This window comes from Engystomops pustulosus, chromosome 3 (genome assembly GCF_040894005.1).
Source record: "Engystomops pustulosus chromosome 3, aEngPut4.maternal, whole genome shotgun sequence".
NCBI classification, from domain to species: domain Eukaryota; kingdom Metazoa; phylum Chordata; class Amphibia; order Anura; family Leptodactylidae; genus Engystomops; species Engystomops pustulosus.
In genome coordinates, this window is record NC_092413.1 from 147,837,354 (window position 1) to 147,864,849 (window position 27,496).

At 39.7% G+C, this 27,496-nt stretch overlaps 1 protein-coding gene across 1 annotated transcript in view; it reads left to right on the plus strand.

Annotated features, from left to right (window-relative positions):
• The window catches only part of LOC140122876 (receptor-type tyrosine-protein phosphatase eta-like), a 37,099-nt gene extending 9,979 nt beyond the window's left edge, over positions 1–27,120 (plus strand). Inside the window, exons 5-9 of the mRNA XM_072144121.1 lie at positions 12,877–13,125; positions 18,656–18,910; positions 21,055–21,315; positions 25,698–25,771; positions 25,884–27,120. Coding sequence (XP_072000222.1) covers positions 12,877–13,125; positions 18,656–18,910; positions 21,055–21,315; positions 25,698–25,771; positions 25,884–25,937 — 893 coding nt within the window. The 3' untranslated portion in view covers positions 25,938–27,120. The remainder of the gene's footprint in view (positions 1–12,876; positions 13,126–18,655; positions 18,911–21,054; positions 21,316–25,697; positions 25,772–25,883) is intronic.
• The last annotated feature ends 376 nt before the right edge of the window (positions 27,121–27,496 follow it).

Sequence of the window (27,496 nt, forward strand, 5' to 3'; positions counted from 1 at the left end):
CTATCCTGGCAACCAATCGCAGCCCCCTATGACATCACAGATACAATCTACAATCTTAACCAAGATGGCGGCTACCATGCACCGCCATCTTTTTGAAGCCGCTGTGAACTTTGCTAGCACTGATCGCGGGTGTTACTGTTCAGTGTTTGCTGCAATATGCCCATGAGCCCTCTCCATTTACCTGCAGCTGCCATGTGAAGTACTTCTTACGTCATGTGTCGGTAAGGGGTTAAGGTTGAACCAATGGTAGGTTCCTTTTTTCTGCCCCAGCTGTACAATATTTTCTTGAAACTATTCGTTCGGCAGAAGTTTGTTAAAATGTTATCTTTGATGCATGCAATTTTTTTCTAGAGGCTATCAGGGCCTCTTAAAATCCCTCCTACCCAGCTTCTCTTCAATGCTCGTCTGCGAATACAGAGTTCTGTGCATGAACAGTAGCTCCATATTCACAGATGAGATTGTGCACTCATATGCGCTGCAGGTGAGTAGTATTGTTTCTTATTTCTTGAAGATATCAGATAAATTAAAAAGAACTATTTATCAGGCTACATTTTATTGACTCGTCATCTGAAGGTTATTCCATCTGAAAAAGAAATCTCTTCAATGTCTAAAAGTGTTGTCTGTTAATAAAATCCACTAATAAAGCTGATTGTGTTTTGATCACCCTTTAACACCAAGGTATTGCTGCTCTGAACACCCACATTTTCCAGGCCTTCCATAATTAATTAATCTCACTCAGTTCTCTTATGCTTTTTTTTAAATAATAATACCTGTAGAACAACTTAAAAAAGAAATTCTTCTTTTTTTTTAACATCAACTTTTTATTGAAGTTTTTTTTAGCATAAAATAACAATTGTACCTTGTCTAGGGATAGATAAACCCAGGCACGGGATACCCGCCCTATAGAGAAGTATAGCATATACAAGTCATAGGTACACTAATATAGTGGGAATAAAACTTGGGTAACAAAGTAACACAATAATCAACGAGAGTTACAGGCCATGCATTACCAGATATATACTTTTACATAAATAGCAAGTGTTCAATGATAGGGTACTTACTATAGGCTGAGATGTTTGCAGCATATTACCGTGTAAAGTTGTGATACATACGTGATCAATAATTCCCTGTGTGGGTGCCCACAAATTTAATTACGGGCATTTGGAGTGTGGAAGATTCGTTAGACCTCAGCTGCGACTATAGAAGTCCTTCCATTTAGACCATACGTGATTAAAGCGAGGTATATAGTTTGTACGGTGGGCAATAAGCTCCTCTATTACACAATTGTGTTCTATTTCTCTGATAATAACTGTAATGATGGGAGTATCTTGAGACTTCCAGAACCTTGCAATGTTTAATCTTACGGTGGTTAAAATGTTGTGCATTAGGAACCCATTCGAGATTTTTAAGTGGTCAAGCCCGATACCAAGCAGAGCAACCTGAGGACCCCATGGGGGTGGGAAAAGTAATACCCTGGTTACAAGTTTATATACCTGTGCCCATAGAGGAACAATGCTGGAACATGACCACCATATGTGTAGAAGAGATCCCTTAGAGTGGGAGCATCTCCAGCATAGTGGCGAGGAATTGGGGAACATCTTGGAAAGCCTATAGGGGGTGAAATACCATCTGTAAAGCAATTTCTTAGAGTTTTCTAAGTGGTTGACACACCTAGAAGCTTTGTTGCTGATTGATATGGCTTTGCTCCATTGATCGTTTGTGAATTGTTCCTGAAGCTCACACTCCCATTTCTCTCTGTAGGGGGTATTATTAGGCTTGTGACGGACAACTAATGTGGAGTAAGCCACTGAGATGCCCTTTTTCTGAGGATTTATTGAAATAAGGAATCTTTCATATTTTGAAGGAATAGACGCCTCTGGAGGTTTCTGATTGGCAAGGAAGTGGTGTAATTGTAGAAATTTGTAAAATTCCCCTTTGGGGATGTGGTATTGCAATGCTCGAAGGTACGGATTCCCTTCCCTTCCAAGAGGTCCCCCACTGTCTTGATCCCATTAGCAACCCAGAGGTTAAAGTTCGTGTTGGGTATAATGAAGTTAAGAGAAGAGACCGGAAGGTCCTGAATCTTTAGTGAAATGACTCTCGGGTCTAGGAAGGCTTCCTTGAGCAGCATGATTGCTGCTTTCATGGTAGGGGTAACTATAGGGAGTTTAACTTGAGTATACCTAATAGCCCATATGAACGAGTTTAAGGTTGGGATTCCAGACAGACTTATCTCTAAGTCTACCCACAGTTTATCTGCCTCATCCGTCCACCATGCTTTAATCTGGTCTGCCACTACCGCTTGATAGTACTCTATCACTGATGGACACCCTAATCCCCCATCCGCCGTTGTCATTGTTAGGGTTCTCAGTGGTACCCTTGCTTTTTGTCCTTTCCATATAAAGGCAGTCAACAGTTTTTGGATATTTTTTAGTGATGATCTGTTTAGGGGAATGGGTAAGTTTCTGAAGCAATATAAGATTTTGGGAAGAACCATCATCTTAACTGAGGCAATTCTGCCCATCCATGAAATGGGGAGGTTCGAGAAAGAGCGGAGATCATTTATGATAGTTTAGGATAATGAGTTAATATTAGTTTGGGCCAGCATATTAGTGGGGACAGTGAGAGTGATACCTAGGTAGTTTACGAAGTTTTTAGCCCATTCAAATGGGTATTCATTCTTCAACTTATGTTGGAGCTCAGGGGGTAAATTTACACTTAATACTATTGACTTGGTGGCATTCAGTTTGTAATAACTGAGGGTGCTGAACTTTTGAATTATTGAGAAAGCTTCCTTTAATGAGGATTCTGGGTCTGATAGGCATAGTACAACATTGTCAGCGAATAAGCCAATACGATACTCCCCCTCCCCGACCTGCACCCCTTTAATAGATGGAGCCAGGCGAATCGCTTGCGCAAAACGTTCCATTACTAGTGCGAAAATTATTGGAGAGAGAGGACACCCCTGACGTGTGCCATTTGTAATTTTGAATGGTTGAGATAGAATGCCTGATGTGTACACCCTAGCAGACGGCTTAGTATAAAGGGCCATTATAGCCTTAAGGATAGGACCTAACAGTCCAAAGTTAGTCAGAACCTGTCGGAGATAACCCCAGTGAACTCGGTCGAACGCCCTCTTCGCGTCCAAGGTAAGGAGCAGAGAAGGCGTTCGCAGAGCCTCCATTAGATACAGCAGATTAATGAATCTCCTGGTGCCATCCACTGTCTGACGGCCCTTGACAAACCCAACTTGATCTGGCATTATGACACCTGGGAGGGCATTTGCTAATCTAGCTGATATCATTTTGGCATATAGTTTCAGATCGGAGTTGAATAATGAGATGGGACGAAAATTGGTTGGGGTTGTCATGGCCTTGCCTGGTTTGGGGAGCGTAATGACTAGTGCTTGCAACATCTCTGGGGGAATGTAACTCGACTCCATAAAAGAGTTAAATGTTCTGACCAAATATGGCGCAAGTATTTGTTTATGAAGTTTGAGGTACTCATTAGAGAAGCCATCCGGCCCAGGGGCTTTGTTCATTTTAAGGGAAGAAATGGCTTTGATGACTTCCTGCTCTGTAAAAGGGGTAGAAAAGGCAGAGACTGTTTCTGGGGAGAATTGGGGTAGCTTAAGGGAACTTAAGAATTTATGTATGTCCGCCTCTACTGGTTGACACTCCGAGTAATTCTCCTCCAGATTGTAGAGGTTACCATAATATTCTGCAAAGGCATTCGCAATACCTAGGGGGTCCATCACTCTGGAGTTGTCATTTCTAATAATTTAGGGAATGCGTGCCTTTGCTTCCTTTGTTCTAAGGCATCTTGCTAATAGGGAGCTGGGCCTATTCCCCATCCAGTAATGCAACATTTTCAGACGCTGCAAAGTGTAGTCATGTTTGTGGGCATTGAGGGTTTTAAGTTGAGCAGTCAAATCAGCTATTTCCTCTGCTCTAGTAGTGTCGTGTGACTGTTTATTAAGTCTGTGTAAGGTGGCTAGTTCCTCCAACAGACAGTTTTCATGAAATGTGTGGATAGCCTTAGCATGGGAAGCTTGGCCTATCAGGTGACCTCTGATCGTGGCCTTATGGGTACACCAGAGAGTAGGGTCATCCACTTCCCCTGAGTCATTTATATGAAAGTATTCCTTTAATGCCTTGGTGGTAGCCGGGGAGCATTTATAGTGCTGCAGGATATAGTTGTTAATGCGCCAGACTGCATTGCTTGGGTTATTGAATTCTTCCCTGATGGAAAGGGTAATAGGGGCATGGTCAGACCATGATATAGTACCTATAGTTGAGTCGGTTGTTTGATACAGTAGGGATTTATCTATTAGAAAGTAATCTATTCTCGAGTAGATTTTGTGGCAGTTAGAATAGAACGTGTAGTCCCGTTCTGTTGGATGGCGTATGCGCCAAATATCAAATAATCCATAACGTGATATGGAGGAAGCATAAGGTGTGGGTTCTGATGTTGTTCGGGTGTTTGAAGTGTCTATGGATGGCCAGATCGCTTGGTTAAATTCCCCCATAACTACTAAGTGACATTGTTTTAATGACATTACCTTTCTAAGAACTTTCTTTGGACTATACACAACTACTAATGTATATTGCTTGTTATTGATGGAACACACTAAAATGATATATCTCCCTCCTTCATCAATACATATAGAGTCTTGTACAAATGCAACAGTATCCCTTATGGCCAATGAGACCCACACCTCTTTCCTGTTGCAGGGGCATGAAAGATATGTGGGAATTTCTTATTTTTGAATCTAAAAGTGTCAGAAGAGTTTAAGTGTGTTTCCTGAACACCAATAATATCCGCATGAGATCTCCTGGCTTCTTGCCCTACTGACGATCTTTTACACGGAGAATTAAGACCTTTGGAGTTAATTGAGAGTAATTTAATTACCATTGCTACTTGCGAGTAGGACTAACAAATATGGAACGCAAGTGGGTTACAGAAAGAGGTACGGAGCTCCCCAGACTAAGCCCCCCCCCTCCAATACACATAGTACCACCTATCATTGTAATTCCCTCCAGGGATTACACGGCCAGTAAAAAGGGGGTAAAACATAATAAAAAGTTAAACATTTAAAAGTTAAAACAAAAGTGTATGAGCACATTGGGAGCAGGTCGGTATACAACCTAAACAGGCGTGCCCAAAGTGGTCATCCACGCATTAGCACAGATAGTTTACCGTCATGGTTGAGTAAGTGACAGCAGAAAAACAAAAGATCGGGTTACCCCACCCGGTGAAGATGGAGAGAATAGTTCCCTTAATTCAGGCGATAATAAACTTCAAGTGGTGCATCTTTTGTCGTGGCGCACTTTCGTCCATTCTTCCTCCATTCTTGTCGGTGAATGACAATTTTGGGGTAAGTTCGCCGTCTGTAGATCCTGGAGACCCCATTCTTTGCATAATTGTAGACCCTCTTCATGTAATACTGCAGTAAACTTGGAACCATTTCTCGTAATGATGATTCTAACGGGGAAGCCCCATCTGCATTGAATGTTATTCGCTCTCAATATGGATGTGCAGCGGGAGAAAGCTCTGCGTTTAGCCAAGGTAGCTGCAGATAGATCAGAGTACACTGATATGGAAGAAAAACGTGCTGAAGTTTTGGCGGCGATCTAGCGGCCTGTGCCAGTTTCTCTTTTACATGGAAGAAGTGTATGACCGCAATTACATCCCTTGGTACTTCCGAGGACAGATGTTTAGGCTTGGGCAGTCTATGCGCTCTGTCAATTATCAAATCTGTTTGCAATGCCTCAGGGAGCATACATGCAAAATAGTCCAGCAGGTATTCGGACAAAGCCTCGGGCTTTACAGATTCAGGGATTTCTCTAAAGCGGAGGTTATTTCTCCTATTACGGTCCTCCATGTCTGCGACTTTCATTTTTAAAGCCTCTATTTCTTCCTCTAATGTGGTGGTGGCATCCACCATATCAATATGGGCCGCTGTGAGCTCAGCCACCTTGCCTTCTGTGTGGGACGTGCGCTCCCCCAGAGCATCCACTTGCGACTTAAGAGCTTGGAGGGAGCTCTGGAATTCCTTAGATATATTTGCTTGGAGCTCAGATAGTAGAGCTTTCATAGAGGCCATAGTTATAGGCGTTTGAGCCATGATTGATATGCTGGCTCCGAAAGCCAGTTTGGGTGGCTCTGCTGAGTAGGCCCAAGAGCCTGCATCTGGGTTATAGGCAATCTGTGGTGTGGTTAGTAGCGGGAGGGTTGGGGTGGACGGTACCTCCACATCCAGCACGGAGTCCTGCTGGGCCTCAGAAGTGGGGCTACTCAGGGAGGAATCCAGCGCCAAGAGTGGCTCCGATAGTAGTAAGTCGCTCTCCTGTGATTGCGGAGAGGCGGATTGGCTGCTCTCCTCCGCGTGCTGGGCCGCTGCCATGTGGCCTCCGCCATCTTGTGAAGTCTCCGCCGCTGGAAAAAACTGGGTAAGCTTCAGCTGGCTTTTCTTTTTCTGACCCTTCGCCATTCTCCCGGTGTCCACTCACTCTTAGTGCACCGGAGGATGAGTTTTCTGAGGTGTGCACGCCGCTTTGTGCCGCTAAGGACCACTAGACAACGGAGCCCGCGCTTCATACGTCTAGCTCCATGCGTCGCTAGCCACGCCCCCCAAAAAATTCTTCTTTTTTTAATAATATATGAGATTTTAACTTGATAGGATCATTCCATAAATTGTTTATAGATTTAGTAGACAGGTGACTATAAATGTGAAGCAGCTACAGATGCAGAGGGTGAATGTACTTCTGCAAACTGTCATCTCTGTCTCCTTGAAGCTCCTTCTCTATTCTGTCTACAGTTGACAAAGTATAGAGGGACACATTTCATCTTTTGAACCATAGCAACAAAGTTCTGGTTTTGTTTTAAAGAAGAGAGTCTTCCATTTATTATTACTCATCCAGCTTCCTCCCCCTCCTCATTTCCTGTATTGACCAGGCAGAGGAGGGGGATGGTGTGAAGTTGAGAAAGAATGTATGTAGGAGACTGAGACACAGGCAGCTGCCCACTTCATTTGAGGCTCACCACACACAGCTAGCAGGGAGCCAGATAATGTAAAATAAAGTTTTATAAAATCTTTTAATGATTCAGAATGCTGCAAAGGGAATTTTTAAAATCAGTGTAGCAGAGGCTACTGGTACCTTTCACCAGCTAAAAATGACATTCCTGGTTACAGGTTCGCTTCAGTCACCAAGTAGAATATTTACTGGTGATGCTTATTGTGCTGCTAATTTTTATTGTTTCTGTCGCTTGATTGATGTGGAAACTGAACAGAAATACCGTATTTTCCGGACTATAAAGCGCACTTAAAAGCCTTGGATTTCCGTGGAAATCCAAAGTGCGCCTTATAGTCCGGTGCGCCCTATGTATGGCACAGGGCACAGGGCAGCGGACCATACTTGCATAGGTCCCCGCTACCGGAGACCGGAGACAGCAGATCTCCAGCGGGAACTGCAGACCACGCAGCATGAACAACTTCTGCCGCGTGGTCTGCAGTTCCCGCTGGAGATCTGCTGTCTCCGGTAGCGGGGACCTATGTAAGTGTGGTCCGCTGCCCTCCTCCACCTCCCCCTCACCTTCCCCGCTCACCTTCCCCGCGTTCCCCGTCGCGTCTCGGCGTCGCGTCCCGTCGGGTCTCCGCCACGCCCCCGGACCTCCGCCACGCCCCCGGACCCCGCGCCTTATAGTCCGATGCGCCTTATATATGGAATTATTACATATATAAGGCGCATCGGACTAATGCGCCTTATAGTCCGGTGCGCCTTATAAGGCGAAAAAACCGGTATATTGATGTTTAAATCGAAATGGAAGGACAATTTGAAATTGTCAAACTACTTTCCATTTTTATTTGCTGACATACTTTATGTGGACATTCTTTAATATATCAGTTAAACACAAACATAAAAACCTCAGAACTGCTTTATTGCCTATCCTCTGAATTACAAAATCCACCCTACTCTAATATCAGTGGAAATGTAAAAAAAAAAAAGAATCTTCACTCAACCACTAACTATTTGACCAATGGAGCTTATTAAAATGTATAAGTCATAGTTTAAACAATGGAATTACTTATCATTGGTTTTGCTTGTTTTATTGGTGTCAAAAAGTCTCATCTTTTTTTGTGAAATTTTTCATGGCAAAACATTGCACAGGGCAATTCTCACCAACTGAACTTAGAAGCACTCACCAACAGATTTATCAGTTTGTCAGCTAGTGCAGGGCCATGTAAGGCCAGATTTATGACATACAAAAAGTCACAAAGTCATGCCAGTCCCTTTCTAACTACTACTTCCACATTTTGCGACTTTTGTATGCGACTTTTGACAAAAACTCACAAAATCAGAATCAGCCAGCAATGTTGAAAAACGGTGCAGGGACAACACCACTTTAATAATTCTGACATGCAGTAAAGCTCCAAAGAAACTCATACAACTGTCTCATGGAGCCTTCCTAATGAAAAATAACCCCCCAATGAGATTTGCATCATAAAGAAAGCATGGCTGAATCACAACTAAGAAATAAATTAGTTTCAAACTCATACAAAGCATAGAGTTGACTCATAAAAAAGCATAGACGGAAGTTGCACACATAATGGGTAAGCTTTTTAAACTTTAAAAGGGTTTTTCCATTAAATAAAGTTCTCAAATTTGAATCCCTGTTTACACAATAAAGATAATTTTAAGGGATATTCCCAGGAAGACAAGTTTCTTAAATGTACTCAGGATAAAAAAAAATAGCATATTCTCTAATTTACTGTTATTAACAGAATTACAGCATTCCACAGATATAACTCCAACCTGTCTCTATCTGTCCTGGTGTACACAATTTCAATTTTGACTTTAGGGTTGGCAGCCATTTTGCTTTTCTGTCCAATGCTCTCTCTCTGCAGAAGGTAAATGAAAGTGCATATAAACATTGTACCCTGTTAATCTATCCACATTGTCAGCTCACAGAACTATATGGATCATGATGTATCGGCTTAGAGAGTCCCGATCACAGCCTGGAATTTAACACAGACCAACACTGAGTGATAGATCATAACAGCAATAAAACTATTGTTAAGTAAATTCAAGTAAAGGGTTAAAAATTATATTTAGGCTACATTTATACAAACGTATGCCTGCCAGGCAATTGTACATCCGACGGCATGGAGAGGGGTAGTGGTGACCCTTATCCCTATAGAAAAGCCCAGCATATAGGCCGTACACACGGGGAAATGTAGTACATGTGCTATCTTTTTCCTGTGTACAGAGCAGTACGGTGCCATACATGCGAGGCCTTGTACCGTTCTGTGTGCGACCATTGCCAGTTATGGGGAACGTATGTACACAGCAAGCTTGTGGCCATACAAAGGTCCTCCTTATGGTCATGTGAATGCTGCCTTATTGTGTTAAGGCGGGTTAATGTACCCTAGGGAGTCTGAAAAATAGTAAAAGTAAAAATAAAAAGTTTAAATAAAAAATTATAATAAAAACACCTAAAAATTCAAATCACCCCCCTTTCCCTAGAACTGATATAAATATATATAAACAGTAAAAATTATAAACACATTAGGTATTGCCGCATCTGAAAATGCCCGATCTATCAAAATATAATAACGGTTTTTCACTGTGCTTTATCCTGTAGCGGTAAATAGCACCCAAAGTCAAAAATGGCACTTTTGGCCATTTTGAAAAATATAAAAAAAATCTATAGTGATCAAAAGATCGCACAGTCCGGAAATTTATAGCAATGAAAACGCCATCAAAAGTCACAAAAAATGACACCACCCACAGCTCCGTACACCAAAGTATGAAAAAGTTATTGGCACCAGAAGATAGCAAAATTTAAAAAAAAATTTTTTACAGGAGGTTTTAATTTTTGTAAATCTATGAAAACATTATAGAACCTATACAAATTTGTTATCCCCGTAATCACAACAACCCAAAGAATAAAGTAGACCTGTCACTTGGGGAGCACAGTGAAAGCTGTAAAATCCAAGCCCACAAGAAAACATCACAAATGCGTTTTTTCACCATTTTCACTGCATTTGGAAATTTTTTCCCGCTTCCCAGTAGACGGCATGGAATATTAAGTACTGTCACTATGAATTGCAATTTGTTACGCAAAAGTAAGCCATCACACAGCTCTTTATGTGGATAGATAAAAAAGTTATAGATTTTTGAAGGTGGGGAGTGAAAAATGAAAGTGAAAAAACTAAAAAGGGCCAAGTCGTTAAGGTGTTAACTGTTTTCAGTCCTAACACTCGGTGATGTTCAGTGTAAAATTCCAGAGTGTGGGGACTCTCTAAGCAGACACTTCCTGATTCCTCTGTGCTATGAGCTGCTGTGGGCTGACAATGTGATAAGATTATAAAGGTACAGGGTTTAGCTACACCCCTATTTAGCTTGTGAACATTCTTCTAATATTTTATATGTGTTCCATATGGTTTATTTGTTGCATATTCACATAATGTTCTGTGATGTAATATTAGACTATAGAAGGGTTTTATTATTCCCAAACTGGTATATTTTATGATGATGGCACCCACAAACACCATTAGGAACTTTGTGGGCACCTTTTCACCACACACGTTAGTTTCCAATCTTATGTTTTCCATGAGTTGTATATGTTTAAGACTATCATAAACCCTGATCTGTAAAGATATTGTGGCTTCCCCAGTCTAGAGATTTTAAATGATTTAATGTTTAGTGCATAAAAACAGTAATATAACAAAACTTGTTGCACAGAAACTACAACATAACTAAACATATAGCATCTAAATCCAATCTTACTACACATATACAGGCTTTAAACATAGAAAGCTACTACATATATACATAAAGCTCACTAAATGTAAACTTTACCTAAACCAAGTCTGCTACCTAAATACATCATCAAAACCTAAATGACTACATAGAAATAGCATCAGAAATCAGAACCAAGATTACTACATAGAAACAGAACCATAACCAGATTTACAACCTTGATACTACTGAGCAATATTTACTGCAGGAACAGAACAAGCACAGTGATACACACAGCATTATATTGCACATTTGTATTTGATAGTTTGATGCTGGATAATCTTACATAGTATAAGACTATCTCAGTGTAGTTCTAAGAATTGTGTGCTCATTCGTAATACCAGCACATGGTAAATCTGGTGACTCAGACAATATGGATTTACTTACCCGGTCCAATTGCGATCCAGCAATTCGGGTCCGGCTGGGATTTATTAAGGCAGTTTCTCCGACCTCCACCAGGTGGCGCTGCTGCTCTGAAGAGCATCGGAACGCGCTCAAGTTCACCGGCCTATTCCTAGTGAAGGTAAGTGCAAGCTCCGCGACACATTTTTTTTAAAAACAAATGCGACGGTTTTTCCGAATTCGTCGGGTTTTCGTACGGCCACGCCCCCCGATTTCTGTTGCGTGCATGCCAGCGCCGATGCGCCACAATCCGATCGCGTGCGCCAAAATCCCAGGGCAATTCAGGGGAAATCGGCGCAAATCGGAAATATTCGGGTAACACGTCGGGAAAACGCGAATCAGGCCCTTAGTAAATGACCCCTATATCTTTGATTGGAGGACTTCTTTCATTTTGTTCTTCCACCCGCCTGCCATGTCAGCTTTTTACACCTACAAATCATTTATGTAGGTTTAGCAACACAAAAAAATTAGCACCTTCTTAAGCAAACTTAACATAGTTCTTCTGTCCCTGTAGTGATCACTATCATGCCCCTACAGTATTCAAAACAGTAACAGTGATAACCTACTGTAACCAATATAGTAAAAAATGTCCCCACAGAATCACAGTGCCCCACAGAAGCCAATAAAGTAACAGTACCCCTATAGCATTCAATAAGGTAACACTGCCCCACAGTAGCCAACACAGCAACAATGCCCCAACAGCAGCCAATATTGTAATAATGCCACCACAGTAGCCTCTAAAGTAACAGTGCCCCCACAGTAGTTTGTATACAACTAGACACTGGGAAGTATGTAATGATAATGTGTATTTACTACTTGTGGGGTTGGAGTATAGTGGTGTTTAGATGCCCCTGTTGTAAGTACAGAAGCTAAATAAAGTATGTTGCACAATATTGCATGTTTGATTATTGCAGGCTATGTAGAATATATTATGTGTGGTATACAATATGATGCCATTGATTTTTATCTTTTTGGTAATGTATATAGTTTCCTATATACATTAGAGTCTACACTAGAGTCAACTTTATTTTTTGTCCTGTTTCTTAGTCTAATTTGGGACTATATGTGTTAAATTGGATTGTACCTTACCGTTTTAGTATTGGTAGCATACAGCCCCATTAATTTCTATACAGCTCTATCTTTTCCCTTACATACAGCCGTACTGCACTCCTCCTATAGAGAGGGGAGGGTTGAGCAGCCCTCCACTTCTTCAGCCGAACATATGCTACACTCGGGTCCAAATGTTTGCAAGACTACTTGCACAATAGGGTTTATACATGGGCATGGTAGTATAGAAAATGTGCAAAATTAGAGAACGTAGCAGGTTTCATCTCTACCCCAATGTTATAAAGTTTTCAACAGGTAGTTATGAAAGAAGTCTTTGAGAAAGATTGCCTAGGTGCCTGAAGGATACCAGTGATTCCTCAAGACAAATTCAGATGCTTGATATAGAGAAGATAAAGGTGTTGTGGACTATGAACATTAAGAGTCTAACTATAGAGATAACTAAAGGTCTTTCACTCGGTAGTTACAGTAGGTTTTTTTATGGCCTCTGAATTCCTATTTATAACTTTTATAATGTTTTCTTTGTATGAAGTAAATGATTAAATGTTACAATTTCAGTCTGCAATATGGCCATTAAGAATATATATTTCCTGTTTTATGATAGAACCCGAAGTAGTGAAGAACCTGCAGATAGGAGTCATCACCATCAATTCTATATCACTGAGTTGGGACAAACCAGATGGAAATGCAAGTTTTTACAACATCCAGATTCTGGGAGAACCATCTTTGAATAGAAACGTCATGACAACATCTGCTACAATTGAAGGCCTGATACCTGGGAATTATTATGTATTGTTTGTTTCTAGTGTTGGTGCAGTTCCAGGAAACAGTGTTAATGTATGGACCTACACAAGTGAGTATTTTTCAGAACCTAATTTATGAAGTATATACTGTTACTTAACTAAGTATTCAGAATATATCTTTGAGTGAAATATATATTTATAATGTGAAGATTAAATTATTTTAGTTTGGTGATTTATAAAATTGTACTTGGAAGAATGTTTACATGTAAAGTACCGTATATACTCGTGTATAAGCCGAGTTTTTCAGCACAAAAATCTGCTGAAAAACGTCCCCTCGGCTTATACACAAGTCTATTAAAAAAATAAACTTATATACTCACCCTCCAGCGGCCCGATGCTCCGTGCGGCTCCACGATGTCCCCGATGTCGGCGCATCCCGTCTTCTTTCTTCCTCGCAGCTCTTCTTCTTTCTTCTGTCATGGATGCGGCCATGTTTTCTTGATGTCATAGTATGCGCCGGCTGGAAGAAAACATGGCCGCGTTCATGACAGAAGAAAGTAGAGGAGCCGTGGGGAAGAAGAAGATGGGACATCAGGAACATTAGGGACATCAGGGAGCCACTCCGACATTGGGAAGCCGCGTCGACATCGGAGGGTGAGTATATACGTTTTTTTTTAAGTGCTGGGGGGGGGCGTATACTACTAGGGGCTGGTTGTATACTACTAGGGCTGGCTGTAAACTACTAGGGGCCGGCTGTATACTACTGGGGGCAGGCTGGCTGTATACTACTGGGGGCAGGCTGGCTGTATACTACTAAGGGCAGGCTGGCTGTATACTACTAAGGGCAGGCTGGTTGTATACTACATGGAGGCAGGCTGGCTGTATACTACAGGGGACAGGCTGGCTGTATACTACATGGGGGCAGGCTGGCTGTATACTACTGGAGCCTGGATGGCTGTATGCTACTAGGGGCTGGCTGGGTGTATACTACTAGGGGCTGGCTGGGTGTATACTACTAGGGGCTGGCTGGGTGTATACTACTAGTGGCTGGCTGTATACTACTAGGGGCTGGCTGTATACTACTTGGGGGCTGGCTGGCTGTATATTACTAGGGGCTGGGTGTATACAACATGGGGGCAAGCTGGCTATATACGACTGGGAGCTGGCTGACTATATACTACATGGGGGCTTGCTGGCTATATACTGGGAAGGGGCTATGACTAATGCATTCCCCACCCTCGGCTTATACTCAAGTCAATAGTTTTCCCCAGTTTTGTATGGTAAAATTAGGGGTTTCAGCTTATACTCGGGTCGGCTTATACTCGAGTATATACGGTAACTTGCTCTTTTTGCATTTGTAAAAGCTGTGTTTTCAGAATGGTGCCGCCTTGGGTTAACAAGATAATCACAGCAATAGTATGTGTGTTAGAAGATATCTTTTGGAAAAAAAAGAAAAGTGGTATCCCAGTACTCAATAGTAACAATTATTGTTAAAACTTTATATTTATTTGATATATGTAGAAAAGTTGAAGTCAGCTTACCTGGAGGCACAGCAGTATATGATCAGGAGTCCAAACACGGATTCTCTTTGTTCCAAGTCCAAGAAATATATAAAATGCAAATAATCCAGCTCCACGGACACTCCGGTTGTAGATAAAAACGTGATATTTTCTTAATTGAAGTACAAAAAGGAGGTATACAGCCAAGCAGAGGGAAACACACACAGAGCCACGGCTATGGTCTACGCGTTTCGTAAAACTCCTTAATCATGACCTGATTGGGCATGTGAGCAGGTGTGAATAAGTTCCAACTACCTGCAGTCACATGACCTGTTAAATTTACATAGGAAACATATACATATAAAATCTAATACAAATAGTGTTACTCATATATAAAAATGGGATAACAACAACTATGGAATAGCCAAGAAAAAAGATGTTGATAACAGAGAGAGTTGGAGGATAATCAATGAGCTTTTAGATTTGATATATCATGTCTTGCCTTTTATTTAGTCGCTGTGGCACTCTTGTGGCTAGAGAAAAAATCCAAAAACTCTCTCTGTTTAACAGTTTGCGCCTATGGTCACCACCTCTGATAGGTTTAAATACTTTTTCTATGGCAGTCACAGAAAAATTTGTACAATCACCTGCATGAGCTGTTTGGAAGTGTTTGGACGCCATAGATATATTTAATGCCTGTTTATTTTTCACATCTGATAAGTGTCGCCTGATTCTTATTTTTAAGGCACCTGTAGTGCACCCTACATATTGGACCTGGCACGCCTTACATGTGATACAATATACCACATATGTTGTATCACAATTTATAAAGCTTTTTATTTTGAAAGATTGAAGCGTGACTGCAGAGATGACTTTGTCTGTGGAGTGCACATATTTGCAGCACGTGCAGATGTTATGACCGCACTTAAAAAATCCCTTGGTGTGTAACCAGTGTTGCGGTTTTTCTGTGATCAACATCTTTTTTCTTGGCTATTCCATAGTTGTTGTTATCCCATTTTTATATATGTGTAACACTATTTGTATTAGATTTTATATATATATGTTTCCTATGTAAATTTAACAGGTGATGTGACTGCAGGTAGTTGGGATTTATTCACACCTGCTCACATGCGCAATCACGTCATGATTAAGGAGTTTTACTAAAAGCGTAGACCATAGCCGTGGCTCTGTGTGTGTTTCCCTCTGCTTGGCTTTATACCTCCTTTTTGTACTTCAATAAAGAAAATATTATCTACAACCGGAGTGTCCGTGGAGCTGGATTATTTGCATTCTATATATTTATATTTATTTCATCTTATTAAACTGGAATCTTGGCAATGGCATATGAGTTGGATAAAGGACCTAGTCCTACTTCACTGTATATTTCCCATTGCCAAGATGCTATTTTAACAAGCTGAAATAAATATCTTAAGTTTTGACAGTGATTGATACCGTTGGGTGCTGGAATACCACTTTTCTCTTTGATTAACTCTACATATGCTGAGCTCCTGGTATCTCTGTGCACACATGATCCGGAGTATACATACCAAGTGAGCAGCATTGCTCTTATTTTGTCAAGTTAGACAATATCTTTTTCCTAATTGATAAATAACTATTTGCCAGGCTACATTATATTGGCTCATTACCTAAAGATTATTCTGAAGATCTGAAGATGACATCATTCCAATGCCAAAAAGCATTGACTCTTAATGAAATCCACAAATATAGTTCATGGGGCAGATTTATCAAGTGTCTGAAAGTCAGAATATTTCCAGTTGCCCATGGCAACCATTCACAGCTCAGCTTTCATTTTACCAGTGCTCATGGATATTTTAAAGGGGAGCTGTGATTGGTTACCATGGGCAACTAGAATTATTCTGACTTTCAGACACTTGATAAATCTGCCCCATTGTTTTTTGATCACCCTTTTATACCAAGGATTCCATGCCCCGTCTGACGCCTGTGGAATTCTGAGAAAACGAATGGAAACGCTGCTGGTCACATGCTTTTATCATACAGATAACTACAGATAACATAAAGGAAACCTGTCATCAAGATCACACGTTTACACTTAATGACTTTTTCCCATGGACTTTTTAATACAAATTATTATTAAAAAATGCTTTTAATATTATTATTATTATTATTATTATTATTATTGCTTCCACATACTTTATAAAGTATATACAAGTTTACTTTGCTCATCATCTGACTTAAATTGCATCAGGTCAATCTGGTATCTTTTACAAGGCTGCAATCATCATCATTATCTGCTCTGATAGATCTTCCTCTTTCCTCCCAAACCTCCTCCCTTCTTTAGCTGTTAGCTGACCCTGTGCTCTAAGCAAATCTCTGTCAGCTCAGGTTTGCATGAAGGAGAGAGTAAGGAGGGAGAGAGATCTAGCAGAGAAGAGAGGATATAATAATGATGCACAGGGAATTGCAGCCTTGCAAAGACTCTATGACTCAATGCAGTTTCATGGTAGGAAGCACAATATACTTTTATCTATGACAAACATGGGAAGCATGTAAAAACTCCAACGCATTTCAAACTACACAAATCTTAGGTTCTTATTCATGCTTCATAGAATTAGTCATGGTCCATAAATCATGACTAAGAACTTAATATTTTTGTAGTTCGACATGTTGGTCTTTTTACATGCATCGCATGTTTGTCATGTATTTTTAATGGAGCATTAATGTTTTTTTATATTTAATTTTTGAGTGCTGGAGAAATTCCTTTTATTGTATGGATTTGCCACTCCAGATGAGTCTTCCTCTCCCTCTCCTGTGCACCTTTAGCAAGAGGTCTAAAACTTGGAGATCATGGATTGGTTAGCTGTAATTGCAACTTGTATTTTTGTTTTTTCATATACTTTTATCTACTTTTAAAAGTGAGTGGAACCTTTAATGTTGGTTATAAAAGTATATGGGGAAATAATATTAAAAAAGCTATGGGGAACTGCCATTAAGTGAAAATATGTGTCCTAATGATAGGTTGCCTTTAAGTGGTTTAACTCCTGGGTATTACTGGACATTTATGGTCTTCATTCCAGTTAAAAATAATACTGTGAAAGGAGGAACAAATATTGCTTATGCTTAAAAGAGGTTATCCGAGATTAAAGGGGTTATCCGGGTTTTAAAAATTTCTTATGGCCGGGCTGGGGAGGGCTATTTAAACATAATAAACATGTACTTACCTCGTCCGGTGCTGCCGATGTCCCGCGCCGCGGCCGGTCTCATTATAAGGGCGCACAGGGAGCTTCCGGACGGCCGGAAGCTCCCATCCGGCACCATCTCCCAGCGCTTACAACGCTGAGAGATAGGGACGGATGGGAGGAGCCGGCCACATCACGGATCGGAAGCTCCCTATGCACGGCTTCTGTGCCCCTGTAAACATACAGGGGCACGGATCGAAGGGACCGCAGCGCGGGATGTCGGCAGCGCCGGAGGAGGTAAGTACAAGTTTATTATGTTTAAATAGCCCTCCCCAGCACTGCCATAAGTAATTTTTAAAACCCGGATAACCCCTTTAAGTAATAACTTAGGGCAGTGCTGGGGCAGGCTATTTAAAAAAAAAAGTGTACTTACCTCCTCCAGCGCTGCTGATGTCCCGTGCCGTGGACCATGTGATCTGTACCTGGGGATCAGAGCAGATGGACCACTCCGCGGGACATCAGCAGCGCCGGAGGAGGTAAGTACACATTTATTTAGGCCTAGCCTGGCCCTAAATTATTTGTTAAACTCAGATAACCCCTTGAAGCAAGTGAGTTAGGGCTTATTCAGACCAGCGTATCTGCTGATGTCCGTGTTCAGTCTGTATTGTATCTGAATTTGTTTTTTTACATCCGTATGTCAGATGGTTTTCTAATGTATTTTCTGCACAGATCAGCTGGTTGCCTGACAACATTTGAGTACAATCAAACTGCATATGGATGTGACATCCATATTTTGGAAGATCTATTGACTTCTATAGAGGTCAGTGGTGAGAAAAAAATAGTGCATTCTGCACTATTCTCAGAGATATAAAATTATATGGTCAATCTGGTTTGCAGAAAGCATAGACACACACCTAGTGATGCATATACCATTTATTATGATGTGCATTGAAATATAACTACCAAATACATTTACTTCCTAGAACCTGAAATAGTTGAGAATCTTCAAGTTGTGAATGTTACAAATACCTCAGTGTCTCTAAAGTGGGAGAAACCTAATGGAAATGCAAGTAGATACCTGATCAAAAGAGCTGACAATGCAGTTTTCCGTAAAATTGTGTTTATTACCTCTGTCACAATTGGGGACCTGCTTCCTGGATATAATTACACATTTATGATCTCTGCTCTTGTTGATAACAGTGTTGAAGGAGAAATGAAACTCATTTATGCTTACACAAGTAAGTCATTATTACATTTCAGTTCTTATTTTAACATGTTGCAAAATTCATTCTCAAACATTAATGTGAAGGCCCAGTATTAAACACCATTTAAATTATTTGCCCTTAATGCAGGAGATTTATCATAGTGACTTAGACATTTTGATAAATCTGGCATATGAGGTGTTAATGTCTGCATTGGATTTGAGACTTTTTGGTTAAAAAAAAACAACTTTTTTTGCTCAACTGATTCCAAAGTATTTCCAATGCTAGGAGGGGCCTGGAGTGTATTTGAGCCTAAATTTTTGACTCTTTGAAAAGCCACACTTCAGAAATTAAATACACTGAAATTTTACAAATTAATAAAATCTCTGACCAGAACTCTTTCTTATTCAGTTCTTTAACTTGATCCAGTTCAATAAAATAACATTCAATAGTAACTTCTTATCTGTGAAAATCCTCTGACTCCCTCCAGTCTTCTCACTGCTGAAGATTCATTCCACAAGAATAAGTACCCCATTCAGACAAAAAACGCTTGCCTTTTATCCTCCTTCAACCTAGGTGGTCGTGTACGACTAGCGTCCTTCTGGAGATTTTATATGTGCATTTTTAAAGCTTTAATTTGTGAGCATAATACAATAAAATACCATTACCCTTGATGAAGCAGACTACACAGTGTATAGGAATTTCCGCTATATTGTAGACCGTTGAAGTTTATCTGAGATTGAAGGAGGATAAAAGGCGAGCTGAATGGGGTACTTATTCTTGTGGAAGGAATATTCAGCTTCAGAAGACTGGAGGGAGTCAGAGGATTTGCAAATATAAGACGTTATTGTTGAATGCCATTTTATTGAAGTGGATGAAGTTAAAGAACTCAATAAAAAAAGAGTTCCAGTCAGAGATTTTATTAATTTATAAAATGTCAGTGTATGACTTTTTAATGTGTCCTTTTGGATCGGTCCATGACCATTGGTTTAGCTCATAAGTCTGTGAAGAGCTTTTCTATTTTTTTTTTTACTTCATAAATCTGCCTATCACATCTGGAGTCACTGGATAAATCTGGCTAAATCGGCCAAAAGTGATAGTAGAGGTGATTAATAGGTATCTAATATACTCAAGTTTAAGCTTACCTCAGTATAAGCCGAGGTAGGTTACTACAAAAAACGTATTGACTCAAGTACAAGCCCAGGATGGAATGCAGTTATACTCTTTAATAAAATGTCCAGCAGCCTCCCCTCTTGAAAAAAATTTCCATCAGTCTCCCCTCTGTAAAAAATTTTTTCCAGCAGCAGTCACCTCATAAATGAAAGGTTCAGCAGAAGACCCCTCAATAATGAAATGTACAGCAGCAACCCCACAATGATAAAATGTCCAGCAGAGTCCCCATTAAAAATAATAAACACACTCATCTCCTGGACACCTCTTCTCCCCAGTGCTCATCTTTCCCTTGCGGCTATGGCTTTCCAGCAGTGCAGGCAGAGACACATTTATGCACTCTACCCATGCACAAACTATGATCTAATCATAGCATATGCGTTGGCAGAGCACATTGACATTCCCACTGCGGGGAAGCCATAGCCACAAGGAGAAGACGTGCACTGGAAGTAAGTACGTTTTTTTTTTTTTAAAATATATATACTTGAGTACAAACAGAGCGTGGCTTATACTTGAGTGTAAACGGTAAGTATAGAAACGATGATTAACACTGTAGATTACCTGGTACCCTTGTGGATTAGTTAATGTTGTCTTCATATCTATATGCCCACTATGTATCAGGGAGTGGGTGTCACTACTGCAATTTTTTTCTTCATCTTCCCTTTAAATCTACCCCTTTATATCTTTCTGATGCTGAGGAAGCATTATGTGAGTTAACACCTATAGGGAAGATTTATGAAGTTGTCAAAAAGAAAAACTGCCATGGTAACAACTGTATTCTCTAACTGGATTATCTGTAATTGTTTGCTAAAGGCATCAAAAACAGTTCCTCATTTAGACATCTTTATCTGCTTCTTTAATAACAACCATGTGCTATTCTCCTTAGGTAAGATATATAATGTTACATTTATAATGATATATAGATATATAATAAGACATACATTGATATGTTAGATATAGAATATAAGATAGAAGATATATATATAAAAAATCCCTTTTTTTCTCTGTAGAACCTGGAGCAGTAAAGAACCTGACACCAACAAATATTAACTCAAAGTCTATAACTCTAAGCTGGAAACCCCCAGACGGAGTTGCAAGTGCTTATCAAATCCAGATCAGTGGAAATCTAAGCTCTACAAATTACACATCACTAAATACAAACTACACAATTGGTGGTTTGTCTCCTGGAATTGTTTACAGGATTGTGGTTTCAGCTCTGGTCAGTACGCCCTATATACAGGGAGAAGGCACAGAAACAGTAGTTAAAACAAGTAAGTATCGGGACATTTCTACAAAATAGATAATGTACTATTGTTACTATGGATGACCAGACTGTACCACTACCATTCCACACATGGCAGATTTGGTTCCCCAAACCTGAACCTTCATTTTGGTAGAAGTTCAAGCTTGGCTTTTGGGTTCACCCCCGATTGCTGCAGACACCATGGATGTTAACCCACTTAATGCTGCAGGGTGTTAAATTGTGATAAGTAGACTACTTTACTTGTGGTATTTAAAGGATTAACACCCAGAATTGGTGGTGGCACTTATCATGGTTGTTATTGGTGGGTGTTCGGGATCGGGTACTCAAACAGAACTTTTGTTAGAGGTTCGGGTGAATTCGGCAAACCTAGAGCTAAATGTGCTTGCTCATCAATATTTGTAAATTGCTTTCTTTTTAAAACATTTGGTAAAATAACTTTCACTCAAAACACATACTAATTATAGAAATACATATACTAGTGTGTTATTCACTTCACTTTAGAAAACATCAACATTTCTATTTAAGACCAATTTGGCAAGCTCTATGCAGCGCTGCGTAATCTGTGTGTGCTATATTAATAAAGAAATTATTATTATTAAAATATATAGGAAGGTCCCACTTACTCACTCAAACACAGAGTGATAACTGTATCAAAATAAGTACTGATGTAGATGCATAAGTCATCACATAAAGCGCATTACCAAAATTGTCAACTTGGTAGAGCCATATCACAAAATATAACAGCAACAAAGAAGATACATTAAGACCAGTGGACCTCACATGTTTTAACACAGGCAAAGCAGGGTGGGTTTCAACAAATAGTAGCACTTTAAAACTTCTTAGTCTTTATTGTTCCATTAAAAATGCAAGGTCCATAGTTTCAAACAGCAGTGCAACACACTCTTCATCTCAGCTAGTCTTTCTAACTAAACACACCCCCTAAAACAATATGGGGCACATTTACTAAGGACATTGCGCCAGTTTTATGTCGGACTTTGCATGTTCTTTTATGTACAAACTACTTGCACAGGTATTTAAGAAATGTCAGCGCCACATATGTTGTACACAACATCTTTGTGCACTATACCCAACACAATAGAAATTTCTGCACTAAAGGGGGCATTCTGGTTCACAATCGGAGCATCCACCACATTTATCAGTCAGACAGAAGTATGTTAAAACCCATATTAAAGATTTACAACAAAATGGTGAACTCTGCCCACGCAGTGCAGATAGCACCAAATTTAGGCAATATGCGACTCAATTCCTGAATCTGGCGCCCTATGCCCACTACATAGTGCAGTTGACACTTTTTTGATATATGTGCCCCTACAACTACAAAGCATACATAAATGTAAATCAGACAATCTAAGTAAATGTGCCCCTATGTGTTAGGATGAAACTTTATTCAAAAAATTCAAATTGTGTCGCAAGACACACACTTACAAGCACCGAGAAGAAGAAGATGAACTTCGGCAGACTTCAGCGGGGAAGCGACACATGCAGGAAATTGGGCGAATGAGCTACGTGAATCGCGACGGACTTCATCTTCGTCGAACCGTCCGGATCGGGGATCGTGATGGGACCGGGTAAGTAAATTTGCCCCATTAGGCATCACCACGTCACAAATGTCTGCTCTATCAAATTAAAATAATAGTTTTTCCAGCCGTTTTGCCCTCTAACGGAAAATAGCGAACAGTCGAAAATGCCACTTTTTCGCAATTTTGCAACATTTTTATAAGTGATCAAAAGGCCATACAGTCCTCAAAATGGTAGCATTGAAACTCTAATCTCATCTCACAAAAAATTATACCACACAGTTCTGAACACTGAAGTATGAAAACGTTATTAACGCCAGAAGATGGCAAAATGAAGAATTTTTGGTACAGGTTTTAATTTTTGTAAATGTATGAAAACATTATAAAACCTATATAAATTTGGCATCTCCTTGATCACGTCGACCCAAAGAATAGAGTAAGCATGTTATTTGGGGTGCGCAGTGAAAGCTATAAAATCCAAGCCCACAAGAAAAAGGTCATATGTATTTTTCCACTGCATTTTGTATATTTTTCCAGCTTCCCATAACATGGCATGGAATATTATATACTGTTACGCAGAAAACAAGCCATCACACAGCTCTTTATATGGAAAAATAAAAAAGTTATGGATTTTTGAAAGAAGGGAGCAACAAATGGAAATGCAAAAAAGTTAAAAAGGGCCTTGGTGTCAAGGGTGTGTGCTTAGTTAGAAAGATTTGCCACGACAAAGAGTGTGTTGCACTTGAAGCGCCTTGGTGTTTGAAACTCTGAACCTTGTATAACTAATCATCGAACAATAAAGACTAAGGAGTTTTAAAGAATTTAAAAAAGTGCTGGATTCCTCTACTGTTTGTTGAAGCCTTGATATTTCCCTCAGCCAGAAGGCATGGGATCATTTTGCACTCAAGATTCAATGCAATAACGAACTAATTCAATCACATGTGAAACACTGTGGCAGGTCTGGTAATTTCTAGCTTTGTATTGTAAAACAGGTGGGTGTATGCTGTGTTATCAGTTAATCTTTTAAAGTACAACTGTAAAGTATGAAAATGTTTGCCTAGCGTTGCACTAAGCCAAAATAAGAAATTTTCTAATTTACACTCATTAGCTATCTGCAGCCATTTGTCAGCTAGCAGGCTAGGAGTTACCTTGTCCCTCTGGCTGTCGTTGTTCGGTTGGTTGCCATAGGAATCCATAGCTGGATGGAGGATAGGAGGGTGTGGATGTTGGAAGGTGTTATTAGCACATGCACACTCATGATCAGTGCAGGAGAATATCAGTCCCGGCAGCATGTAAAAAGCTTCAGGACCTACTGTGATGTCGTAGGTATGTGACTAATCACATGCTTAAGGTCATCCAATCACATACCAGCAATGCTATGCAGAAGTACTGTTTGTGTTTGAAAGTTTGAATATAGTAGAAATGTGTATTATGAAAGTTTGAATGCACAAATAAAGACAGAGCTCAGGCTCCCCATCAGTTATAATAACTGGCATTAGATCCTGAACACACAGCGCAGTGTACATACAATGCAACCTCTTTGAGCAGATCTCTTTGCACAGGAAAGTGGTGGTCTGCAGATAGGAGACAGCTTGTGAGAATAATGGCAAAAAATCAGTAATTGAATAAAAAACTTGTTAGGGAATGGATCTTCTCAGTGAGCTAATCTTCTGGAGAAGTATATATATATATATATATATATATATATATAAATATATATATATATATATATATATAAATATGTGTGTGTGGGTGTATACACATACTGTGATGCTGCCTTGTGTTCATCTTCTTATTCCTATGTAGGTGTCTTATAGTGTAGGTAGACGTGTTATCTAGACTCCAGCAGCATGATATAGGTATTGTTGGAATTGTCAAAAGGTTCTCACCAGCTGTGCTAAAACTCTTTTTAGTCAAGTAACTTTACAGTTACACTTTAAGTGCTGTGGTTGAGCTGGACAGCTATGCACCATAATGGGTGATGGGTAGTGGGGGTGGCACAGATCTTTGCATTTAACCATATAAGTGGCAAGGGAAAGTATGGGGGCAGGATATTAGGTAACTTACCAATATAAATATATTAATATGATAAGAAAAAGAAGAGCTGGGTGGCACTACTCTAATTCTCAACAGGTATTATAAGATTATTTCGTTTCATATATATTGCCGGTCAGACAAATGTTGGAGATATGATGGTGCTCGAGTCTAAAACAAGTGCAGTAAAAATATTCATCAGAAAAACAGAAGTAAAGTTAAATGGCACTCACCAAATTCTTTCTTCTTATTCCAATATTAGTAAATACTCACATAAATCTTACAGAAAACAAATCCTAGTGGGGGAGGGAAGTACGTAGAGACTCATACAAACACAAGAAATGCGACAGCTGTTTCGCGTTCACAGTGTTTCATCTGGCTTGCTTGTATGTACGCGCACTCATCCGTGAAGCCAGAGTTCTGTGCACATGCAGTAGCTCAGGCTTTGGAGCCGAGATTGTGCAACCACTGGCCAGTGTTCTGCACATGTGCAGTACTCCGGCTTCATGGACAAGTGTCTGAAGATGTTTGGGTAGGAGGATCAAAGAGGCTACTGGGGCGTGGAGTAGCCGCGCCGTGTAGCCTCAGCTCCAGCTACTCAACGCCCCAGTAGCCTCTTTAGAAAATTTTCATATAAAGCTATCAAACATTCTAAAAGATTGTGGGGACTAAAGGATTTGCCCTAAAAATGGCTATCCTACTTAATAAGTAGATCCATAGTGGTAGGTTTCCCTTAATAGCTTCTAAAATTTTTAGCATTCTTAGCAACCTTACCCCCTCATAAAAATGAAATCATTGTGTTATTTTTTTTTTTCAGATTCTCATGGCCTTATTTTAAGGCTTAATTATTTATCAAGCGATGTGAATTCCAGAACTCTAATCATTAATAAGGTAGGATTTTGGAGTAGAATACATTTGATAATAGATATGCTATATACTGTAAATGGAGCCTTAAAAATCAACTTAAATCTACCACTAAATCTTGTTTCGAAATTTGTTCTAGATAAATGATATTCTGAAGGAACAGTTTCCAAACCAGAATGTAACAGCAACCTGAAAGAAGTTTTCTTCGGTAGCAGACATTGTTTTAAACACAAATGACTGAAAAACGTTATAAAAAAAAGAACCTCACAGAAATGAGCAGTGTATAAAAAAAATTCTAACGAGGTTTACACAATATATGGCACGTTTGTGGGAGCCTACAAAATGGATCCAGCCTTTGAACCTACGGATCTTATGTACCTCTAGCCACTTGGATTATACACCTTGTTTTAAAACTCTTTGCCGACTTTTCTCCATAGATGACTATGAAGAGAACATGTCATTTCATTGTCTCTTATTATCTAAACAAAATCTGACATCTACAAGACAATACCAAAGGTTCACGCTTATCATGTTATACATTTCTGAATGAAGGTTCCACTTAGCAAATAATTAATATTGTTTGTGGTGAAAAGTTATAATATTTTCCAATGTACATTCTGTATCCATTCCTGGTGCTTTTCAATATCTCTGCTGGCTGTCTTTCTATAGAAAGCTTTTATGTTGACTTCCTGTAGCGGTCCAGGGTCATGTGATATCACACAGGTGTATGGATCATTAGCATCACACAACTCTGACTGCTCTCTGTGATATAATGAGCCATACACCTGTATGACATCACATGACCATGGACCGGTGTTTACCTACAAGAAGTAAACACTGCAGTCTCATGTTGCATGACAACAAGCAGAGATCTTAGAAATTGTGAAGAAACAATACAGAAAGTGTATTGAAAATATTTATAACTTTTCATTTCACATACAATATAGATTTTTTTGCTGGAATGTGCTTAAAGTGGGCACCCCCTTTAAGAATCAGGTTTTAGGACAAAAGTACAATGTTTTGAAATGAAATTACATCAATTTTACAGTAGCAAAATAAGCACTTTATAAAAGTAAACTATAAACTTGACATCAATAAACTTGAACTTTCAAGAACAAATTATAGACTTACTGAAATGAACATCAAGCTTATTGAACAATAAACTCATCAGAAGAAAACATGAACTTTAAAGAGACAAACTGCACGGTACAAACAAGACTAAATAATACACTCAAAGGAATAAAGCCATGTGCTTACAAGACCAGGCCATGGACCAGCACAAGCTATGAACTATGAAAAGAAACCATGAGCAAACTATTCAAAGGTAAACCATCGGATTTAGAAGAACACAACATTTATGAAAATGTGCTTACTAGACTTAAAAAAAAAAAAAATACATAATAAATATATAAAATATATCAGTGCATGTTTTTTCTTCAATCTGGAGCTGTAGCTGACAAACAGAAGGCTGACTGATGTATAAGGTGTTGTGAGATATTGATGGGGAAAGTCATTGAGGGCTGATATATTTCTCCTAGGTTTCTGTTATATGTGTCTTAGGCTGCAGGGAACTTGTGTGTAATGGAAAGCAGAGACCTTTTATCCACGGTATTGGATCAAGTACCCCAACATACAGGCACTGACAACATTTTTTTACCCACATGGTGGTTAAAAGGGATCTGCTGTACTATATGAATGAATTATGTTAGCAGATTTTTAAACAGCTGCTCGTGCCCCAACTACGGTATATCA